General features: G+C 48.8%; 1 protein-coding gene across 1 annotated transcript; it reads left to right on the top strand.

Moving 5' to 3' along the window:
* Positions 1–5,118: 5,118 nt before the first annotated feature.
* On the top strand, positions 5,119–16,532 carry LOC137150217 (solute carrier family 22 member 6-A-like). The gene is made up of 10 exons (XM_067543989.1): positions 5,119–6,369; positions 9,246–9,349; positions 10,004–10,158; positions 11,377–11,545; positions 11,983–12,106; positions 12,845–12,960; positions 13,400–13,614; positions 14,246–14,354; positions 14,646–14,849; positions 15,564–16,532. The coding sequence occupies exons 1-10, from the start codon at positions 5,968–5,970 to the stop codon at positions 15,646–15,648; spliced, it is 1,683 nt and encodes a 560-aa protein (XP_067400090.1). The 5' UTR covers positions 5,119–5,967; the 3' UTR covers positions 15,649–16,532.
* Positions 16,533–21,511: the final 4,979 nt, after the last annotated feature.

The raw sequence follows: 21,511 nt of genomic DNA, 5'->3' as shown, positions 1-21,511 counted from the left end.
TTGCTGGAGATGCAATATATCTGGTTCAATTCCCAGCTCTGTCCCATGTTGTGTGTGTGACCTTGGGCAAGTCACTTAATTGCTCAGTACCTCAGTTTCCCCATCTGTCAAATGGGTACATATTAATCCTTCCTTTGTCTCTTTTGACTGGGAGCTCTTTGAAGGCAGGAACAGCCTCTCCCTGGGGCTCTGCCTTGCCTAATATGCCAGGATCATGATCTTGGCTAATGCTTTGGAGGGCCACTATAACTCAGTAATATAAGTGATTAATAATAATGTGTCAGGACTAGCTTGCATGATTGGCCTCTCATGTAGTTTCTTTGGAGGAGGGAACATGCTTGCTAAGTGCTGCATAAATTCATGCTCTTTTATCAGTAACAACAATGTAAAGAGAAATAAATATCAATAAACAAAGTTTTAAAACTTTAACTTCCCTCCACCAGATGGCAATGTTGTCCCAAAAGTTTTCATGTTATTTTGTGGCTAAGACCCACCCAAGGGGGATACAGCATAACAGGGTCCAATTCTGCAAAGGTTTAAGCCTGTACATAACTTTACTCACGAAAGTAAAGTTGTAATTATTGATAACAGGAACACAACCGAGATTGGGGCCACTGCATACACCCTGTAGGAGGAGATCAGAACCCCACTGAGCCAAGTGCTGCACAAAGAGTGAGACAGTCCTTGAAACCAGAACAGGATTGGGGAAGGGAAACTGAAGCACAGAGAGGCAGCATGACTCGCCCAAGATTATATAGAGAATCAGTGGCAAAGCCAGGAATAGCACGCAGATCTTCTAGGCTAGGGCCTTAGCCACCCAGGCAACGGTCTTCTGAAAATTTAATCCCAATTCAGGGAGAATCGGGAGACATCTAGTTTAACTGGCAGCAGAGCCGGTGCAGGATCTTTGACCCTGGAAATGTTCACTTGTAGGTTAAGGAGCCATCCTATTAGCAGATGAAAAAACCAGCCTCAGCAACTTATCTGTGGCTTTTGTCCCAGAAGCAGCTTGGTAGGATGTGGGCTGGACTTTGATGGTAATTTGTTTGTTGATTTGCCACACTGAGTTTGCAACCCATTTGCTAGGATGAGCACAATCTTCCCAAAGGTTCCTTGTTTGGGTAATTCCCTAAGAGACATATTTGCCCCAAGCCCATATCCCTACTGACTGGTTCTCCAGATGTTGCTCCTGCAGACCCAGCTGTTGCTCCTCAATTTTTCATGGTCCCGATAGGGGCCACCATACCCAAGTGTGCCATGAAATGCCTCAATTCAGTGACACAAAAGTTCAGATGGAAATTTGTTTAGCAGCCCGTTCACAAAACCCCTTGGAGGCAGGGACATTCATTACTGTCATTTTTACAAAGTAGGAAACTGAGGCACAGAGCACAAGTGATGTAGCATATAGGAATTAGGTAGTATCTCTTTAAATAATTGGTGCTGTAGTGGTGCTCACCATGTTCTATGTTTTAGAACCCAACCAGGAAACGTAACTAGGCCTTGCACATTTTGTATCCTCAGTAAACATTGTTATTTGGGTCCCATTGTGCCCATGTGGTTGTTCCGTGTTATGTAAAGAGCAGAAGATCATTTTCTTAGCCTATTGCTTTGAGCACATCACTCCTCTCTTTGCAGCCTTCCCCGGGTTCCCTCTTCTCTTTCACCTAAGCCAGTTCTCTTCCCTTTCAAGGTCCTTCACGGTCTATCCCCACCCATCCTATCATCTCTCAGTTGCTAGTGAGGTGATGACTCCCACCTCCAGTCAGCCCATGATGCCGGCCTCCATTGCCCACTTGTTATATGGTCAAACAAGCCCCTTCGTGCTTTCTTCCCTGCTGCCCCTCATGCTTGAGGAGTTCCCCATGCACGTCCGCAAAGCCACCTCACCGTCCACCTTCAAACGTTCCTTTGCCATGAGGCCAACAAACAACTTGAGAACAGTTAGGCCATTTGTGGGCTGAGCTCACGGCCGGTCATGCTGAGCAGGATTGTCTCATGGTTTCCTTCTGCTCCCCCGTCTGTCTGTAGCCAACTGTTGTCTCTTGTCTTATCCTTAGCTCTGCAGCTCTCTGGGGCAGGAGCCATCTTTTTGTTCTGGATTTATACAATGCCTAGCACAATGGGGTCCTGCTCCAAGACTAGGGCTCCTAGGTGCTATGATAGCACAGATATGAAAGAAACAACAAGAGACTTGTTCAAATATCTGGAATAGAAGAGGGAATTGAGGCTAGAGCTGCAGAGTCCTAGGGGAGGGCTTTAACCACGAGGCCACCTGTCCTCTCCAGAAACTAGCTTAAAGCTCTGCCAAGTTCCATCTGACCCACTAACTTTCCTGACCCAGCTGGAAAAACACCCCACCGTGACTCCAGTGCATCACGTGTCCTCGACCTTGGTCAGCGAAGCTTCACCAGGGTCCTGACCACCGCTCAAAAAAGACGACCCAACAAATTCCAGCTGGGTCCAAAGGGTGGCTGCAGTCAGGGGAGCGGTGTAGAAATGAGGTTGAAGGGAAAAGGTCACATGCGTTGTCAGGCAGTCATGCAGGTGATGGGCTAGTGACTGGTTGCGGTGCTAAGAGCACGAGGCTTGCCTCTGCCACAAGTTTCCTTGGACAAGTCATATCTCCTCCTCACCCACCCTTTGTCTATTTAGACTGGGAGCTTCACCAGAGCAAGGTCTTTCACCATGGACTTGCCTAGACTAGGTAAATCCATTGTACTGGGTGATACATGCCATCTTGACCAACATACCAGTGCTTAAGCTGGGAACCACAGAACTGAATTCACGAGTAGCTATAGGTTGATTTTCCAGCTGATACCTGGGACAGACCCACCACCCCTGTGAATCACACCAGAGTTATTCTACATTAGATGGGGGAAACGGAGGCACAGAGCCAGTAGAAGCTACTTGCCCAAGGTCCTACAGACAGCAGGGAATCGGACCCAGATCTTCTCTGTCTTAGCTTAGTGCCTCAACCACAAGACAGCCCTCCTTTGCCTAGCATTTGCCAATGCAGCAACCACCAGGGTTCGGGGCGATGGTTTTGCCACATCAGACAGTAGAGGTTGCACACTTTGTAGATTCTGCTCCTTCCATCCCTCCTCCGTTTCCCTCACAGCTCTCTGTGTGCCATCCCCACTCTGGTTCCCTCCCATCCCCCTCTAGTTCAGGGACTCACCTACCCCGCACTCTTTCCTCATGCCAGGGGCTCTGTGTGCCCTCTCAGCCCCTCATTCCCCTCCCCCCATGGCAGGGGCTCTGTGGTCAATTTGCATTTGCCATAGGGCACTGGTGAGCTGGCTCTGTGCTGAAAGCCTGACCACGTGGCATGGATCTCTACATCACCTTAGCTTCTACTCAGCAAATTTACCAGCTAAGCCTTCCAGAGCCTGTCAGTGGATGCATGGGCTGGGCGAGTATTTCTTGGTGGTCTGGTTGTCACACCAAGGGAAAGGTAACTATGGTCCTTCTCCCAGTGGGATCTAAGCACTAGGACTGCTGTGCTCTCATCTCAGCTCTGGGAAGACAGTCGGGTCTAGTGGTCGTATCAGTGGACTGGGAGTCAGGTCTCTTGATTTTTGTTCTCTGCAAACCTAGCGGATTAGAGCAGGGGGTGCTGGGAGTCAAGACTCCTGGGTTTTATTCCCTGCGACAGAAAGAGGCAGTGTTCTTTTTGCTCTGCACAGCAGTAAAGAATTGGCAGATCAGCTCAGAGCTGGCAACATTCTTGCTGTCTAATGCTTGTACCAAGCTTCAAATAAGCCAGCAATTTCCAACATGTGACTTTAGGTTTAGCCATCGGCAAATCTGCTTTGCTGGCCCCGCCATGGGAACATCTGCTGCTTCTTCACAGCATGCAGCAGGATAGGGTGTGCTGGAGCTGACACCATCATGGACAGAGTTTTTGGGAGGGGCAGTGGGTTCATGCCATAGCCTCTGCTCCACTCTGACTTCTATCCCAAATCTAATTCCCCCTGTGCATCCCCCTTGCCATGAGCTGCAGTTGAGAAGCTGACCTTTGGCCCCATCCATAATGCAGCACAGAACTGAGTGGGGTGTGCAAGTTCAGGTAGCTTGGCTTTCTTTGAGCTGGGTTATGACCCTGCACTGAGATTTAGGGAATCCGAGTTCAATTCCTGGCTCTGCCACAGACTTCCTGTGTGACCTTGGGCAAGTCACTGCATCACTCTGGACCTCAGTTTCAGCTCCATGTGAAATGGGGAAAATGATCCTTCCCTTGTCTATCTGGAGTGTAAGATATTCAGCACAAGGGCTGTTTCTTACCATGCATCTGTGCAGTGCCTGGCATGACGGTGCCCTGACCTCAGTCAAGATCCGTGCAGAACCTGGCACACTGGAACCTTGATCTCAGTTGGGGTCTGTGCAGAGACCCCAATCTCTGTTGAAACCTGGGTTGCGACCATAACATAAATATCAATGATCAGAGAGGTGGAAGAAAACAAACTGCAGCTGCGGTAGGCAGAGACCCTAGATAAAGGAGATCGGTGAGTCTGTTTCCTTCTTACAAAGCACCAAACACTGGCTGGGACAAATCCAGCTATTACTGAAGCTAATTCCAAGGCCCCAACACATTCTCTGTGCGAGGACAGGGTCCTTTTAACTAGTGACTAGCCAGGTTAGCAGCCTTGAACACAGGCCACACGCTATTCAGTGTGACCATTGAAGCTGGCCCCTGTAGTTGGACTGATGACTTTGAATGTCAATCAGAGTCCGTGAAGCACCCAGCATGAAAAGGGGGCCCAGATCTCAGTCGGGGACCATTCAGCATGTGGTATGACTGGAAGGGAGGGCCTAATCTCAGGTCACCTGCATTCCAGTCCAGTCCCTTAACCAAAGAGCCATCGTAGGTTTAATTTTTCCTCTGCTTTTCCAGGTCAATGTGCTCGTGCAGCCATTTCTCTGATGGCTGAAGCCAGGCAAGTGTGCTGCACAACGCCTGCAATGCTTCCCAGTGGGAGAGACTAGACCTAGGAACTTTGACCTCTACAAATCACAGACCTTTTACTCAGCCAGCTAAAGCCCGATGGTGCAAAAAGCCTGTACATTTATCAACACACTCCCTCCAGCAGAGAGCACTGATGCATTTCACTTCTCAGTCCCCTTTGATTCCAGAAGGCTGGCTTCACCTGACTTTGCTCTGTGGGGATGTCATAACTCTCAGCCCCAAGCCTTAAACTGAACCTATCCTCCAGCAAGATCCAGTCCACTTTCCTCTGCTGCACTTTTCCCCATTTTCCCCTTTAATTTTTTTCAGATTTTTTCCCTTTTCATTTAAATGAATCCCTTAAAACAAGAGTAAAACTTTAACCAAATGAGCTGATTAAAGCTTATATAATCCTCTCAAGAACTGTTATAGCAGGATCTCTTTGCTGCAAGGAGGAAAACAGGAATCTAGAAAGGTTTCATCCCCTAGCAAAGGTGCCTAGTGGCATTTGCAAAGCAGGTGACTAATGGTTAATTTTTACATGCACTGTTTTGTTTGCCCTAGAAGAGACGCCAGTTCTGCTGGGCTCCCTGGAAGATTTACAGACAGAGACTCTAGTCTCAAGCCACAGGTACAAATCCGTGGCAGAATCACCTCAATCAAACTAAAAGCTCTTTTGCCAGCTCTTCTGTGGATATTTCAGCACTGGGCGCAACTCTGCAGCTGCGTATTAGGTAAACGCCAAATCTCTCCAGGGCTCCAAGGACTCTTCAGTCAGCTTTCTAAAGCCCCAATCTGTTGTACAACAGATTCCCCTTGAGGGGAGTGATCTCCGGACCGCCAGATCTAAGAGCTTGACATTCAGCTACAGAAGTGGACACGTTAGCGCTGAGGAGGCAGCAGCAGCAGCCATAATCATTGTTTTCGTTTGAGATCCACGCAGCTTTAGAAGTATTTTGAATCTTGGAATATTTTTTGTAGTTTCAGATTATTTCTGAGGACAAGGTGCTCCCAGCGGGACCATGACATTTGCTGAATTCTTACACCAGGTGGGCGGCATGGGACGTTTCCAAATTATCCACACAGCATTGCTTACCATCCCTGTCTTGCTGATGGCCAGTCACAACCTCCTGCAGAACTTCACTGCAGCCATCCCCGGGCACCACTGCCAACTCCATATCAATGCCAGCTACACTCATTACCCTAATGCCACCCTGCGCCTGGACTCCCAGGACCTGCTCCGGGTTGCCATTCCCATGGACAGGAACCAGCAGCCGGAGAAGTGCCGCCGCTTTGTCACCGCTCAGTGGCAGCTCCTAGATCCTAATGCCACTGAGCCCAATGGATCTCAGCTGGACACAGAGCCCTGCCTGGAGGGATGGACCTACGACAGGAGCATATACACCTCCACCATCATAGCCGAGGTGAGGCACACTCTCCGCTGCTAGGGACTAAGTGGAACAGGTGCCAGTAATGTTGAGGTGCTCTGGGATCAGAGAGAGGAGGACCGCCTAAATAACTAGGTCGACAAAGGGATGTGTATGGGACAGACAGCTACAGGGGTCTGTATGGGGATAGAGATACAGCAAAACACATCTTCAATAAGTTATTGGAATGTGTTGGGGACAACTTCTTGTTTCAAAAGGTGAGGAAGCAATGGTGGGGGGTCAGGGGGAGCGTCAGCTATTTTAGACTTGATTCTGAGGCAGAGGAATTGGTTGAGAAGCTGAAGGCAATTTGGATGAAAGTGATCATGAAATGACAGATTTCATGATTCTAAGGAAAGGAAGGAGTGAGAGCAGCAGCGTGAGGACAATGGAGTTCAGAAAAAGACAATTTTAGCAAACTCAGAAAACAGGTGGGTGGGGTTCCCTGGGAAGAAAATCTAAGGGAAAAGGGAGTTCAGAAGGGCTGGTAGTTTTTTAAACAGACAATATTAAAGGCACAACAGCAAACCCATCCTGATACACAAGAAAGATAGAAAGAAAGGTAAGAGGACAATATGGCTCCATTAGGAGCTCTTTAATGATCTGAAAATAAAAAAGGAAGCCTACAAAAAGTGGAAACGTGGACTAACAGCTAAGGGTAAGTACAAAAGAATAGTGAAAGAATGAAGGGACAAAATAAGAAAGGCTAGGGCACAAAATGAGTTACTTCTAGCAAGGGATATAAAAGGCAATACGTGAAGATTCTATAAATATATTAGGAGCAAGAGAAAAACAAAGGAAAGACGAAGTCCTCTACTTAGCAGGGAAGGAGCGCTAATAATGGGTGACATTAAGAAGGATGAGATGTTTAATGCCTATTTTGCTTCAATCTTCACTGAATAGGATAATTGTAACAAGATGTTTAACAGATTTAACATTAACCACAAGGAGGAAGGAACATAAGGCAGAAGAGGGAAAGAACAGGTTAAAGAATATTTAGACAAGCTGGATGTATTAAAGTCAGCAGGGCCAGATGAAATTCACCCTAGAGGTACCTAACGAACCACTTGCAACAAGCTTGGAACCATTAGTGTTTATCTTTGAGAATTTAAGGAGGACGGGTACAGTCCCACAGGACCGGAGAAGGTCAAATGTACCTATTTCTACCAAGAGAGACAAGGAGGACACAGGGAATCATAGACCAGGCAGACTACTACAATCCTTGAAAAGATACAGGAACAAATTATTAAACAATCAGTTTGTAAGCACCTAGATGATAATAGCGTAATAAGTAATAGCCAACATGGATTTGTCAAGAACAAATCATACCAAACCAAGTTAATTTCCTTTTTGGACAGTGTTATTGGCTAGTGGAGGGGGGGAAGCAGTTGATGTGATATGTCTTGATTTTAGTAAGGCTTTGACACTGTCCTACATGCCATGCAAATTAAGGAAATGTGATTTTGCTGAACTTACTGTAAAGTGGGTGCGCACCTAGTTGAAAGACCATTCTCAGAATAATTATCAATTAGCCTCCTCCAGGGTACCCCTACTAAGCTCTCATGCCTTCGGTCCTCACCTCTGTTGGGATGGAGTCCCACAACTCTCTCCCCCCAGACCAGGGATTTAAATTTGCGGGTCCTCACTGTGATTAGCCCTGCAGGCCTGACTTGAGTTTAGCACCTGTAGCTCTGCTCTCAAAGGTAATGACAGGCTTAACCAGGGCCCAGCCAGCCACCCAAAAGCAAAGTACAATTTATTCAGAATGAAAGCATTACAGAAAACCATACCTTGAAAACAATCAACAGTTTATACACGTGCCTGTCTCATCTGGCAGTTACCCATCTTCCCAATGGGGTAGGAATACTGTACTTCAAACCCTTCCCACAGGGTCTGTACCTCTTGGTCTCAGCATCATGTCAGTTCTCAGATCAGGTGAGAATGCCGTTCATGCTGTTCAATACCATTCTAGTCCTTTGTGTGGTCACCTTCCTCAACCAGTTCAAACCAGGCTATGCAATTTTCACCAAGTGCTGAGGCTTCTCCAGACTTGTTTCCCCGCACCCCATCCCGTCATGTCACTTCCTTTAAGAAACGCCTGTTACTCACCCAGGGACCCAGAATACAAACCCTAGCCCATACAGGTAACAGTATTTATAAAGGTGATCTAGTAGTCTGAAAGATATTCCATGGGTCTGTAATATCTATCCCCAGACACACCATCACCATACAAACCCCTCTTTGTTTCTAGCATGCTTATTGCCATGGTGTTTGTTACTTTAACTGCTTTTGCAAAATCAGCATCAGCAATGTATCATTTGGGAGGGAGAATGGTCAGGGCAGGGATGGCAGCCAGGGTCGAGAACCTCTGGGCTGCTCCAACATATGTGCTGCTCCCCATGGTCCCTGAGAGGAAGAGAATAGCCAGAGTGCTGTGCTTTCTGGCCAGGCACCTGCCTGCCCCCTGCACCAGGGACTGGGTTCAGGGCCCTTATTTCAACTCCACACCATCCAGGGAGGCACCCAGCTCAGTGGGGATTCCTAGGGGCCCATTACCACCCACTTTAAGGCTCCTTTACATTGCCAAAGAGGCACAGAGGGGCCTGAGCATGGGTGAGAATCACCCCAGTGATTCCAGTTACACCAATGAGAGGAGAACACCAATGACTTCGTCACACAGCCACAGCATGTGCAATGACAGTAATCGCTGTTGTACATGGACACCATTGAACCAGGGAGACTGAGAGCTCACATCCCTCAAACTGTGACTTGTTGCAATGCTCCAGTGCTTTAGGATCATCATCTGACCACCAGGCACTGGGCTGCTGCAGAAATTACTGACTTGCTCTCTGTCTCCCTTCCCCCACCTGCAGTGGGACCTGGTGTGTAACTTCCGGAAGCTCCGGCAGGTGGCTCAGTCAATCTACATGGCCGGCGTGTTGGTGGGAGCGCTCGTGCTAGGCGGTCTTTCTGACAGGTAAGCTGACAGGGGCAGCACAGGGCTGGGACTCAGGAGACGCAGGTTCTATTTCCTGATCTGCTGTGTGACCTGAGGCAAGTCCCTCCCTCTCTCTCTGCCCCGGCTTTCCTTCTGGCACCCTGCCTGTTTGGGGCAAGCTCTCTGGGGGATGGACTGTCACTACAGCTCTGTGCAGTGTCCAGCACAATGGGTGCCCTGATCTAAGTCAGGGGCTGAGCAGCGCCTGGTGCGTTGGAGCTGGGTTCTCAGTGAAGGTCTGTGCAGCGGCTGGCATGATCAAGCTGTGTTCTCAGTGCGGGTCTGTGCAGTGCCTGGCATGATGGAGCTCCAGTTTCAGCTGGGACCTCCATGTCCTACTGTAATAGCTCAAAGATCTGTGTTATACAGGAAGTCAGACTGGACAATCTAATGCTCCCATCTAGCCTTAAAATCTGTCAAACATCACTCCACATTATCCCCATCTGGTTCACAGTCAATCATCCATGCCTTTCTAGCTGGATATGCACCTGGAAATCAATGGTCCTATCAGCCCCTAGAATCACCTCCTCTCCTGTCACATCAGAGCCAATTTGACCCTGTACCCACAGATGAGCCCGTATCACTACCTCAATGCCTGTTACTGATTCTCCTCTCTGTCCCCCTTTGCCATAGGTTTGGACGCAAGGCAATGCTGATCTGGTCTTTTCTGCAGCTGGCCGTGATGGGGACCTGCACAGCCTTCTCACCCAATTACATCTCTTACTGCATCTTCCGCTTCCTGGGTGGGATGGCACTCTCTGGCTTCGGGCTCAGCATCGCCTGCCTGAGTAAGCCATACCTATTTAGCAACTGGGTCTTAAGCATCTCCCCTCAACCCATAACAGATACTGTGGCTGATGTATTGCAAGGTGCAGTACCACCTGCTACCACTGGGGATCTCCTGGTGGCTCTGTACAACTGCATGACACAGGGGCCTGCAGGTAGCAGAGAGCGAAAGCACAGAGCATAGAATGCAGGTTCCCATGAAGCTATTTCAGCTCAGGGTACTGGGCTGTTTGCACATTCTCCTTGCTACCTCTGCTGTTGCCCTGCAGGTTGCAATACCACCTTCTGCCACTGGGGGAACTGCAGATCTGGAGGCTGCAATACCCCCTGGCTTCCACTGGGGGTCTGAAGTTAGGTACAGCACCTTGCACCCACACTCTGACCTCTGGTGCACTGCAAGGATGCCTTCCAGCCACAGTCCGGAATGCAGGAGCCAGAGGTCTCCAGCCTTTGAGGCTATGAATTCCTAACGCTGTATCTAGAATAGGACAGGTTTTTATTTGCCCTGGCAGGCAACTGTGTCTTAAGATCCAAAGGCACCAGCAGCGTAGTAAGGCTTTCAGGCAGTTGACTGTAGTGTCATGCCCAGGTACAAGGCTGTTTGGAGACACCCATTAGGCTCCTCAGCTCCAGGAAGCATCACACACACGCCAGGGAACTGGGGCTTAGCCACAAAGGTGGCCTGCAAAGATGGGCCCCAAATGGAAGCGATCTCCTCTCCAGGAAGCTTTAAGATTTCACGTGAAGGGACCCAAGTGCGTCAGGTCAGTGAGTTCAGCCACCCAGGCTCCGGCCTGCCGACAGAAGCTGTTCTGCAGGCACTTCCGACAGAAGCTGTTCTGCAGGCAGGCAGAGGCAGTGGCACCTGGTCGCTCCCCCTAGTCCTCCTCATCCCCGCCGTACATGTCAGCCAGCTTCTTGAAGCGGCCGCGCCAGTCGCTCAAGTAGTCGTAGTCCTGGTCCTGGCTGGAGCTGGAGGAATTGAGGGAGCTGAGCGAAGCCACCATGGAGCCGCTCCCCTCATGGCAGGAGATGCTGCCCCGAGTGGCCATTTCAGCTCAAAGTACAGGGCTGTTTGCACATTCCCCTGCTGCCTCTTCTCTGCTGCAGCCCGGCAGAGTGCAGTATCACTTGGTGCCATTGGGTCTGTAGAGAGTCAGGGCCAGCAGTATCCTGGTCACTGCCCATGTGCAGATTAAACAAGATTCCTTTCCTTGCAGTTGTGGAGTGGATCCCCACCCAGTTCCGCACCATCACCATTGCCATCACAGGATTTGTCTACACCCTGGGCCAGATCTTGCTGGCGGGCTTGGCATATGGCATCCCAGACTGGCGCTGGCTTCAGATGACCGTGTCTTTGCCTTTCTTCCTCTTCCTCATCTATTCCTGGTATGAGGCTCTGGAGATCTCTCCTTCTAGGCACAAGTGCTGTCCTCCTTCCTTGTGGCTGTTAGCAGACAGGGTGGGGGTGGTGTCTAGTGGTTCTAACAGGGAGCTGGGAGTCAGGACTCCTGGGTTCTACTCTCAGTTCTCAGAGAAGTGGAGCTACAACAGGGAAATAGGAGGCAGGCATTTGGGTTTCCATGCCCAGCACAAGAGAATGGAGCACAGGACGCTTGGGTTCTGTTCCTAACTCTACTGCTGACTCTTTGGGCAAGTTCCTGCTCCTGTCTGTCCCTCAGTTTCCCCATCTGTAATACAGGGATAATAGTCCTGTGCTGCATTACACTTCAGCTGATCCTGCTTTGAGGACCCCATCCAAGTTGTGGATCACATCATTGACCTTGGTTCTGCAGCACAAACATTTGACTATCCTTTTTCAACAGGTGGTTCGCAGAATCTGCCCGCTGGCTAGTTCTGTCAGGTAAAGCTGACACAGCAGTGAAGGTGCTCCAAAGGGTCGCCAGAGTGAATGGGAAATGGGAAGAAGGGGAGAAGATTACCACAGAGGTAAAGAGACCCGATGGAGTTTATAAAGAAGGGCTTGATCCTCAGATGGTCTAAATGGACACAACTCCACTGGAGTCATTCATTTACACCAGCTGAGGATCTGGCCATTTAACCTTTTAATTTGTCAGAGAACATAGAACTAGGGCCTGTCCCACTAGATTTCTAACACTAGGCAAAGGAGATTGAATAAGGCCTGATTTCAGCACAGAACTGGCACATTTAGTTCCAGAGCCCTGGCTTCCTCCCTTGCTCCAAAGTGAAATTAACGTAATCCCCTGCGGATATTTGTCCATGTTATAAAACCAGCATGTCATTTCACATGACTGGCAGTCTGGGTTCAGAGGAGACCCAGGGCTGGGATAGCGGCAGGGGCTGTGGGTCAGGATTGAGGGGCACTGGCAGAGTGGGTGGTAGAGGGTAGGGTTTGAATAGCAGGGGGAGAGGAAGAGCCTTGTAACTGAGCCCTGATCTCAGTTGTGGCCTCTCAGTGCTACCATAATGCTGGTAATTAATAGTATCAGTAACAGCAGGCCTGTATGGTCAATACACTATGGACACTATCCAATCACAAGTAGGTCTTGTTGAACCAAAACTTGAGATCCATGGAAGTTTGCCTCAGTAAGGAATGACTAGCTACTATTTGCTGGAGCAAGGAGCCATTGGCAGGTCCTGGGTCATCACAGCTGAACCTGTGGGGCTGTCACGTGCTTCCCGATGGACCCTTTTGTTTCCTACTAGATCCTAAAATCCCAAATGCAGAAGGAACTGTCAACGGTGAAGTCCTCTTACACTGTTGTGGACCTGGTGCGCACACCCGCCATATGCCGGATATTCTGCTGCCTCTCAGTTGTGTGGTAAGAGCGCTCCTTTCCTTCGGCCCCAATCCTAAATCTGGGTCCAAATTAGGTTTGGCAGATCCAGTATCGATAACCTTAGTCCATTTCTCAGCATAGATAACCCACAGATTTTGGACATCTGTCTGCCTGAGGGTTATTCATTCATGCTTCAATCCGTCCCTAGACATACATAGATCTGTCTGCCTACCTAATGTGTCTATCTAGCTGTCTCATATTCCAGTCTGTCATATTTTTATCAGGTCTGCGGGGTTTTCTCTCTAAGTTGGTGCATTTTAGGTTCCTATTCACAGGGCTGGCACAAGGGCCTAGACAGCACTCAAGTCCCACCTACACTGGGCTTATGTTGTGACTAGGCTTGAAGCTGAATCTCACCGGGCTGCACACTCAACAGGGCTCTCACTCATTCCTTTGCCTCCCTCTCGATGGTTAATGGCAGGTTCTCTACCAGTTTCTCCTATTATGGGCTGGCCATGGACCTGCAGAACTTTGGTGTCAACATCTACCTGATCCAGTTGATTTTTGGAGCTGTCGACTTCCCGGCCAAAGTGGTGGTCACCATCTCCATGTCATACATTGGGCGCAGGGTCACGCTCTCAGCCTCCCTCTTCCTGGCTGGGCTTGTCATCATTATCAACATCTTTGTGTCCAGAGGTGGGTTTGGTCCAGTCCACATACAACAATGTTAGCACATAACCACCCAGAAATGTCCATGAGTCTAAACTAACTCAAACAAAGAGTAATTGACTCCCTCAATATGCATCTCTCTCGATTTATCCATCCACATACACAACTGCCTATCCATCTACATAGGTAACCGCCTATTTATCCATTCACCACGTACACAGCCATCCATCCCTCCATCCACATACATAACTGCCTATCCATCTACATAGGTAACCGCCTATTTATCCATTCACCACGTACACAGCCATCCATCCCTCCATCCACATACATAACCGCCCATCTATCTCCATATACACCCATCTATCTATCTATCTGAGTAGACCTGAGGTAGGCATGAGTGAGGTCAGAGGGGATGAGGATAAAAGAATCAAGATGAGAGATGAAGGAGATTCCTACCCATGGGAGAGAGGGGAAAGGCCAGGTCTTGGAGATGTGCCGAAGGAAGACAGAGCAGGGTTTGGGATGTGCTAGGAGAAACAGGGCAGAGAAAAGATGCTGTTGAGATCACAGGGCTGGGCTGCAGAATGGGTAGGCAAGGGAGAGCTCAGAGTTTGGAGCAGGGTTCTAGCCCTGGTTTCTCCTTGTCCCCTCTTTGCAGAGCTGCAGATAGTGCGCACGTCACTGGCTGTGATTGGGAAGGGATGTCTTTCGGCCACCTTCAACTGTGTGTTTCTATACACAACCGAGCTCTACCCCACACCGATCAGGTAAGACGCTGTATTTCCAGCTGACCCCTACTGAGCCCTGCACCCTGCTCCCCGCAGCACAGCGCCCCCTACCATGGCACTGCAGCATTGAAGTCAGACTGACTGAGAGGGGAGAGTAGCACCCTAGTGACCCCTGCAGCACAGCGCCCCCGACTGCCATGCTGGGTCATTGGGGTCAGCACTGGTTGTGAACGGAGAGCACGTCCTGCTGAGTCACTGCTTAGCATTCCCAGCAGGTCTGCCATCCCAGTGCTGAGCTAATCCTTCCCTCTTATTTCCCTGCAATGCCAGGCAGACCGGACTGGGCTTTGGCAGCACCATGGCCAGGGTAGGAGGTATTGTGGCTCCCTTGGCCAAGATGTTGGATGAATACTTCTCCTTCCTGCCGCCAATCGTCTACGGCACCGCCCCAATCATCTCCGGCATCGCAGCCACCTTCCTCCCGGAGACTCTCAACCAACCGCTGCCAGACACCATTGAGGAGGTGGAGAACAGGTTGGTCTCGTGGGAGGTCTCCCTTCCGTTCTGGTCTCACTCTGACAGGGCTTGGGTTCCAAAGGCCAAAACACTCAGCTAGTGCTTAGGATCATCCCTGTCCCCATCCAGCCAGCACGGCAAATCACAACTGGGCAGAGAGTTATTATTTGTATGACTAGCACCCAGGTGCTCCAGTCATGGCCCAGGACCCTCTTGTGCTAGGTGCTGTACAAATGGTTTCCTGATGTCCTCTATCCATTGACTGATTCCAGTGAGCGAAAAGAGAGTGAGCATGTATGTTGAGAGAGAGCAAGCTATCCAGGCCCCCATTGTGCCAGGCACTGCACAGACCCCACCTCAGACCAGGGCCCCCACTGTGCTGGGCACTGCATAGACACACAGTGAGACAGATTTGTCCTAGAGATCTGACAGTCTGAATGAACAATGAGTGGAGGGAACAGAAGCAAGATAAGACTTGCCCAATGTCACAGGAGGTCAATAGCAGAGTTAGGAATAGAACTCAGCATCTTCTGAGTCCTGCTCCACAGCACCAACCACTAGATCATGGAGCTGTTCAGTGATACAGTATCCTTGTATTGTTCCTCTACTGAATTTCAGCCCTGATGACTAATGTCTGAGCCTCATGTTAGTATTCAAACTGGCTGGAAAATAACTGATGCCTGTTTTGTCTCTCTGCTTCATTGCTGTGTTCCCCCCCACCCTTTATCAAAGGTCTCGAAACAAGAAGGGTGAAGACACTAAAGAGAATATTCTCCTTCAGAACCAGGAGAAAGTTCTGCTCAAAGAGACCTGCTGATGGCCCTCGGAACCAGATGCCTTCTGGATCCACTGGGGTGGAGGGGCGGCAGCAGCTCAATTCAAAATATTCATCCATCCAGTTACACACTACTCTCACAGTTAACACCTTGTCCTTCGAGAACCACACACAGGGCAAGATTTTGCACACAAGGATTCAGGGGGAAAGGGGTTAAATCTGCACCGCAGCTTGCGGGAAGGGGTTGCAAGAAAGAAACCTACTGGGAAAGGAATGTGCAGGCTGATTTAAAGTTCTCAGGAACACGCAGCCCTCCACAGAACTAACCAAAGCTCTAAGCATGCCAAGGAGTACAACCATGCCCTTTATCTCCTTTATCTCCACGCCCTTTATCATCAGTTTTCTGTCATGCAACCCATTCCCTCGCTGCTTTGAAAGGAGGCAGAAACAAACTCTGAACCATACACTCCTTGATGCCCAATAACCACACAACTGCTGCACAGGGCATGGAATCAGGGGCAAATGTAACTCCGATTATGACACTGATATCGTTACTGTGTTAAGTGGCTGATGTATAGCAGCACGGCTTGCTGACACTGGGGCATGTCCTGATGGCGCAGTGCCCCTGACTGCTATTGGGGGGCTGCAGATAGAAGAGGGAGGAGGCATAGAATGGAAGATGTAGGCTACAGTGGGATACTATAGCCTAGAGTACAGAGTTTTCTGCAAGTGCTCCCTGCTGTTCTCAGAGGCTACACTACACCTGCCTGTCACAAGAGGGGGATAAAAATTACAGACCCCACTAGAAATACAGCAGGGATGAATCTGGCCCAAAGCTTATGTTCCAGTCTACGGACTAAAGAAAACAAGCCTTTGTATATTGGGGAGCAGGCATGGCCCTGTAATAAACACACAGTCATTTCACAGCACAATGTCTTGTGATTATTTAACCTCTGAGAAAAGGGCTGGTCCAGTGAGATGCAACAGATATGGGGGGAAATACATGCAATGGTGCATGTGAGCCCCCAGTGGTTGGCCCTAGCAACTGCAACAGCTGGCTGAGCTGCCCTTCTAGCTCAAGCAGTAATAATAATAATATGTAGCACTTAGATAGTGCTTTTTTATTAGCAGATCTCAAAGTGCTTGACAAAAGAGGGGAGTATCATTATCCCTGTTTTAAAGGTAGGGAAACTGAGGCACAGAGCGGGAAAATGACTGGCCCAAGATCACCCAGCAGCAGAGCCAGGATTAGGAGTCAGGTTTTCTAAGCCCCAGGCCAATGCTTAGTCCACTAGGCCACATGACACTGGGCATCAGTGGTTCAGCTGGCTCCTTCCAGCTGCCTCCTCCATGTCTGATCCATTCCCTTTGTCTCTAGGTACCCATAACGCTCAAGCCCCATAGCTGTTAATTGCAAACACTTTCCTTATTGTGAGGCTGTGTGGTGAGAAAGCTCCATGGATGGATAGCTGGGACGTGAAGCTCTCTCTCTAGTGCTGTCCCTTTGGCCCAAGTGGTTTGCCAATATTCAGGGCCTTGTATGGTTGTTTCCATCAGGAGGAGAAATCGATGACATGGACAGGTATGTTCCTGGTGGATTTTTTCATAGATTCACAGAGTTTGAATCCAGAAGGGCCCGTCATATCATCTAGTCTAATTCCCTGTATGGAGCCCAATAACTTGTGTTTGACTAATGCATCTTTCAGCAAGGCAGCCAGTCTGGATTTGGAGACATCAAGAGATGGAGAATCCACCACTGCCCTTGGGAGTTTGTCCCAATGGCTAATCACCCGCAGGAAACATTGTTGCCTCTAATTGGAATGTGTCTGGTTTTAACTTCCAGCCATTGGTTCTTGTTCTGCCTCTCTCCATGAGGTTAAAGAGCCCTTTAGTATCTGGGGTTTCCTCCCCACGAAGATCCTTGTACACTGTTATCAAGTCACCTCTCAGTCTCTCTCTCTCTCTCTTTTTTTTTTTTTTTTTTGAGTAGCTAAACAAAATGAGCTCTCCAGGTCTCTCACACTCAGGCATTTTCTCCAGCCCTCCAACAATTTCTCTGGCTCCTGGCTGCACCCTCACCAATTTTTCAACGTCCTTGTAAGAATGTGCGCACTAGAATTGGATGCAGTATTCCACTGTGGGTCTCATCAATGCTGTATACAGAGGTAAAATCTCCCTGCTCCTACTCACTACTCCCCTGTTTAAACAACCAAGATCCCATTGGCCCTTTAGGCCCAGCATCGCACCGGGAGCTCATGATATAATCTAGTTTATTCACAAAGAATGCACACACAGTCCTGTTTCCAAGAGAAACTCACAACAGCTGGCAGTTTTCCTGCTCAGAAATTCCCATGTCTGCCCCACCAGCCTGCTTTGTACTCAAGAAGCCCTGCCTCTCTGTGTCCTCTCAGACTCCCCCAACTGCTTCTGGTTGGCTTTCTGCCTCCAGTACACACTGCTGCAAAACCAACTTCCTTCCTAGCCCCTGTGTCTGCAACCAGGAAAACCTCTCAGCAGGCAGGGCTTAGCTCTGAGCTCCCAGAGGTGGTCTCTTCATTCTTTGTTGCTTGCTCTCTACTACGTAAAACAGGCTTAATTGGTCCTTCCATGGAACTGACTGAAACAGGAGGGTTGGCACACCCATCAGCTTTAGTGAAGTCTGTGATTGTCTTTGGTTTTAATATACCTTAAAACTACACTTGAATCTGATTTGTAAATAAAGATCTCTGAGAAAGGGAGCCTGTTAAATTGTTGTTGTTTGGTTATATAGAAGTGTACTAAGCTTTTGTAAATTGATTTCAGTTAGATTATTACATTGGGATTTTTCCATTTAACAATCAGCAAATGCCTCCGAACCAATAAAGGACAGTGTGAAGAAAAAAAAAAAAAGACTCACTTGATGGCCACTATTAGTAATCCCTAGTTCTTGCCTAGGCTTTTCATCCATAGTTCTCAAAGCACTTTACAGAGGATCATTATCCTAGTTTTACAGATGGGTGGGAGCAAAGGGAGGGAGGAATGCCAAACTTTTCCACATATCCCCTTTTCAAAATTAAATGTTTTGTTTTCAGTTTCTAAATGGCTGTTTTGAATGTTTAGTTTATTTCTACTGAAAAGAAATGATGGAAAAGATGGAAATTGAAGGCACTTTTTGAGTCACCCAGCTGGAATTTTTTTTTAGGATTATTGGTCTGCAAACTTTTCTGCCATTATGATTTTTCGTCCCAATGCAGGACAGGAAAAAAATGGCAAAATTGTGAAAGCTCATGAGGGGTGGGGAAAACCGTTTCCTTCTCAGCTGTACCCCGAGTCCCACATCTGCCTCTTCCCCAGCCCAGCCAATGAATTATGCACTGACCCAAACCCCAGCCCATCTCTGCTGCTCCTGCAGCTCCAAGTAGGGATTCTTCACCCCACTCCCCAAGGCCTAGAAGGGGGCAGCTGCAGTGAGGTTCCCCCCCACCCCAACCCCCTTCCAAGCCAGATGTTGCTAGAAGGAGAAAGGAGGGGGGAGGGGCAGGAGAGCCTCCAATTGTTCTCCATTCCTCACAAATTGTTCTTCAGGTGATGCAGCCCTAACATCACTTTGCAGGGTATGAATAGGTGCACCTCAGTCTCCGGGTCCATTTGAATCGTTCCCCTGCGAAATCCAGCCCCGGACACTGGTTACTCCCAGCAATCCCAATGCCTCTGCCCTCAGCAATGAGGTGGGCTCCAGGGTATCAGTTGTACCTTAAACCACTCCTCCTGCAAGCCCCAGGGTATCAGTTGTACCACTCCTCCTGCAAGCCTCGCAGCATTGGTCAGCACTTCCGGGGAAACACCCAGAAACGAGAGAGAGTGGTAGAAATAGGGACTTGGGGAGGAGGGAGAGAGGGGCGAGACCCTGGTTTGTGGGGGTGGGGTGAGGAGGGGATGGGCCCTGATTTGCAGAAGGGGGAGAAGGAGGAAAGGAGGGGACAGGTCCTCATCTGCAGTGGGGGAGGAGGAGGAGGGAAAAAGGGGCCAGGCCCTGGTTTGCAGTGGGGAGGGAGGGAAGGAGGTGGGGGTCAAGCCCTGGTTTGTGGGGAGGTCGAAGGGGGGAGGAGGAGGAGGATGGAGAAAGAGGCCAAACCCTGGTTTGCAGGAGGAGAGAGGTGGGAAGGGCTGGGCCCTCGTTTGGGGGGAGGAAGGAGGTGGAGAGGGGCCAGCCCACATCCTGCAGCAGCTGTGATTGGCTGCTCTTCCCCGGAAGGTTGGGCAGTGGGGCAGGCAGTCAATCAGAGGGGGCTTGGCAAGGGTGACATTCACAAGCAAGCTGACACCTTCTCTGTCATCTGGAGACTGGCTCCAGCTCCTGCTGAAATCCAGCAGTTTCTGAGAGCTGGCAACGCTGCACCCAACCACATGGCCTCCAGCTCCATCCCACATCACAAGCTGAATCCTGCATCCAGGCTCAGCCCCTGTACACAGGCAGCGGGGAGAATCTTTGGGGACATAGAAGACACTGAGCCTCCTGCCAGCCCCTGAGGTGATATTGGGTAGCTGCTCTTGCAGCAGCCTCTGCTCCTACTTCCCTCCCCCTGACAGGGTGCAACCACCACTGGTTCTGCAGTGCAGATAGCAGAGCTGCCTCTGAGCCTGCCTGGGTCACAGGGGCCCTCACAGAGCGGTGGGGCGGGGCACAGACCTGCTATGCGAGCTCTCACTGCCCTGCTCGCCCCCCCAGAACAGAACTCCCCCACTTTTGCTAAGCTCCTCAGCTTTTCCCTCCCTCAGAAAAGATAAGACATGACCTAAAAGAAATATCTGTCCATCCATCTATCCCCATATCTATCTATCTATCTATCTATCTATGCCAGTCATTGGTACCTGGAAACAAAACAAACCATAACCAATAATAGAACAGTCTTAGGATCATATCTCATTTCTTTTTTACTCAGATACTATCCTTCATTAAACCCCCCAAAATTGCTTGATTGAGACCCTTAGCACTTCAGCTGCAAGGCATGAGTGGCAGCATATAATAAGCAACTGACACCTTCACTAAGCCAATCAAGATGATCACAGCTGACTCTGGCAGTACCGGACATACCAAGCCATTCATCAGGCATTAAAACAACACACCACAACAAGAAAAGCCTTGGGAGGAGCAATGGCCTCAGAGTTAATGCATGGGATAAGGACTCACAAATTCAAGGCTCTATCCCGAGTTGTGTTGCAGACACTTGGGCAAGTGATTTTGTCTTGCCCTGTGCCTCAGTTTTCCCATGTGTAAAAGGAAGATAAAAATAGTGCAGGGCAGGTTTTCCATCCAGAGAAAATTCTTTGAGATTCCAAACAAAATTCCAGCCTAGAATCAGAATGAAAAGTTGAAATCTCCAAAATTTTCAAAATTAAAAAAAAAAAAGAAGAAAAAAAAGAAAGAAAATTTGGTTTGGTCAATTGAACCATTTTGTTTCTATTTCAGCCATTTTGTAGTTTTCAAAACATTTTTTTTTACTACAATTAGCTCACATTTCTAAACAAAAAGTCATTGTACACTGAAAAACTGAAATTTATCATCTCCAATTTTTCATCTTCAAAACTTTTTTCTTAAAAGATTTTAGAGTCAAGAAATTGTCAAAAATGGCACTTTCCTGCAAAACGTTTCCTGGAAAACCCTTTTGTTAAAAATTTTCAGACCAGCACTAATTACATTTCTCCCTTTGGTCTGTCTCATCTATTTAGACTGTAAACTGTTGTGGCTGTACAATCCCTGACACAATAGGGCCCCAGTCTCAGCTGGGTATATCCAGGTGGTATTTTAAGAATAGTGACAGCTAAATCTGGATCCTTCTTAGTTAAAGTTAATTTCTAGCCCTGTGGCATGAATAATATACTCACCCAAAGGCAATCTGGATTATCAGTTTGGGTCAATGAGTTT

Source organism: Emydura macquarii, unplaced genomic scaffold, assembly GCF_026122565.2.
Source record: "Emydura macquarii macquarii isolate MOO-44397 ecotype Brisbane River unplaced genomic scaffold, CSIRO-AGI_Emac_v2 contig_968, whole genome shotgun sequence".
Lineage (NCBI taxonomy): Eukaryota > Metazoa > Chordata > Testudines > Chelidae > Emydura > Emydura macquarii.
The sequence above is the reverse complement of the archived record's forward strand: the minus strand, read 5'-3'. Positions and strand labels throughout refer to the sequence as shown.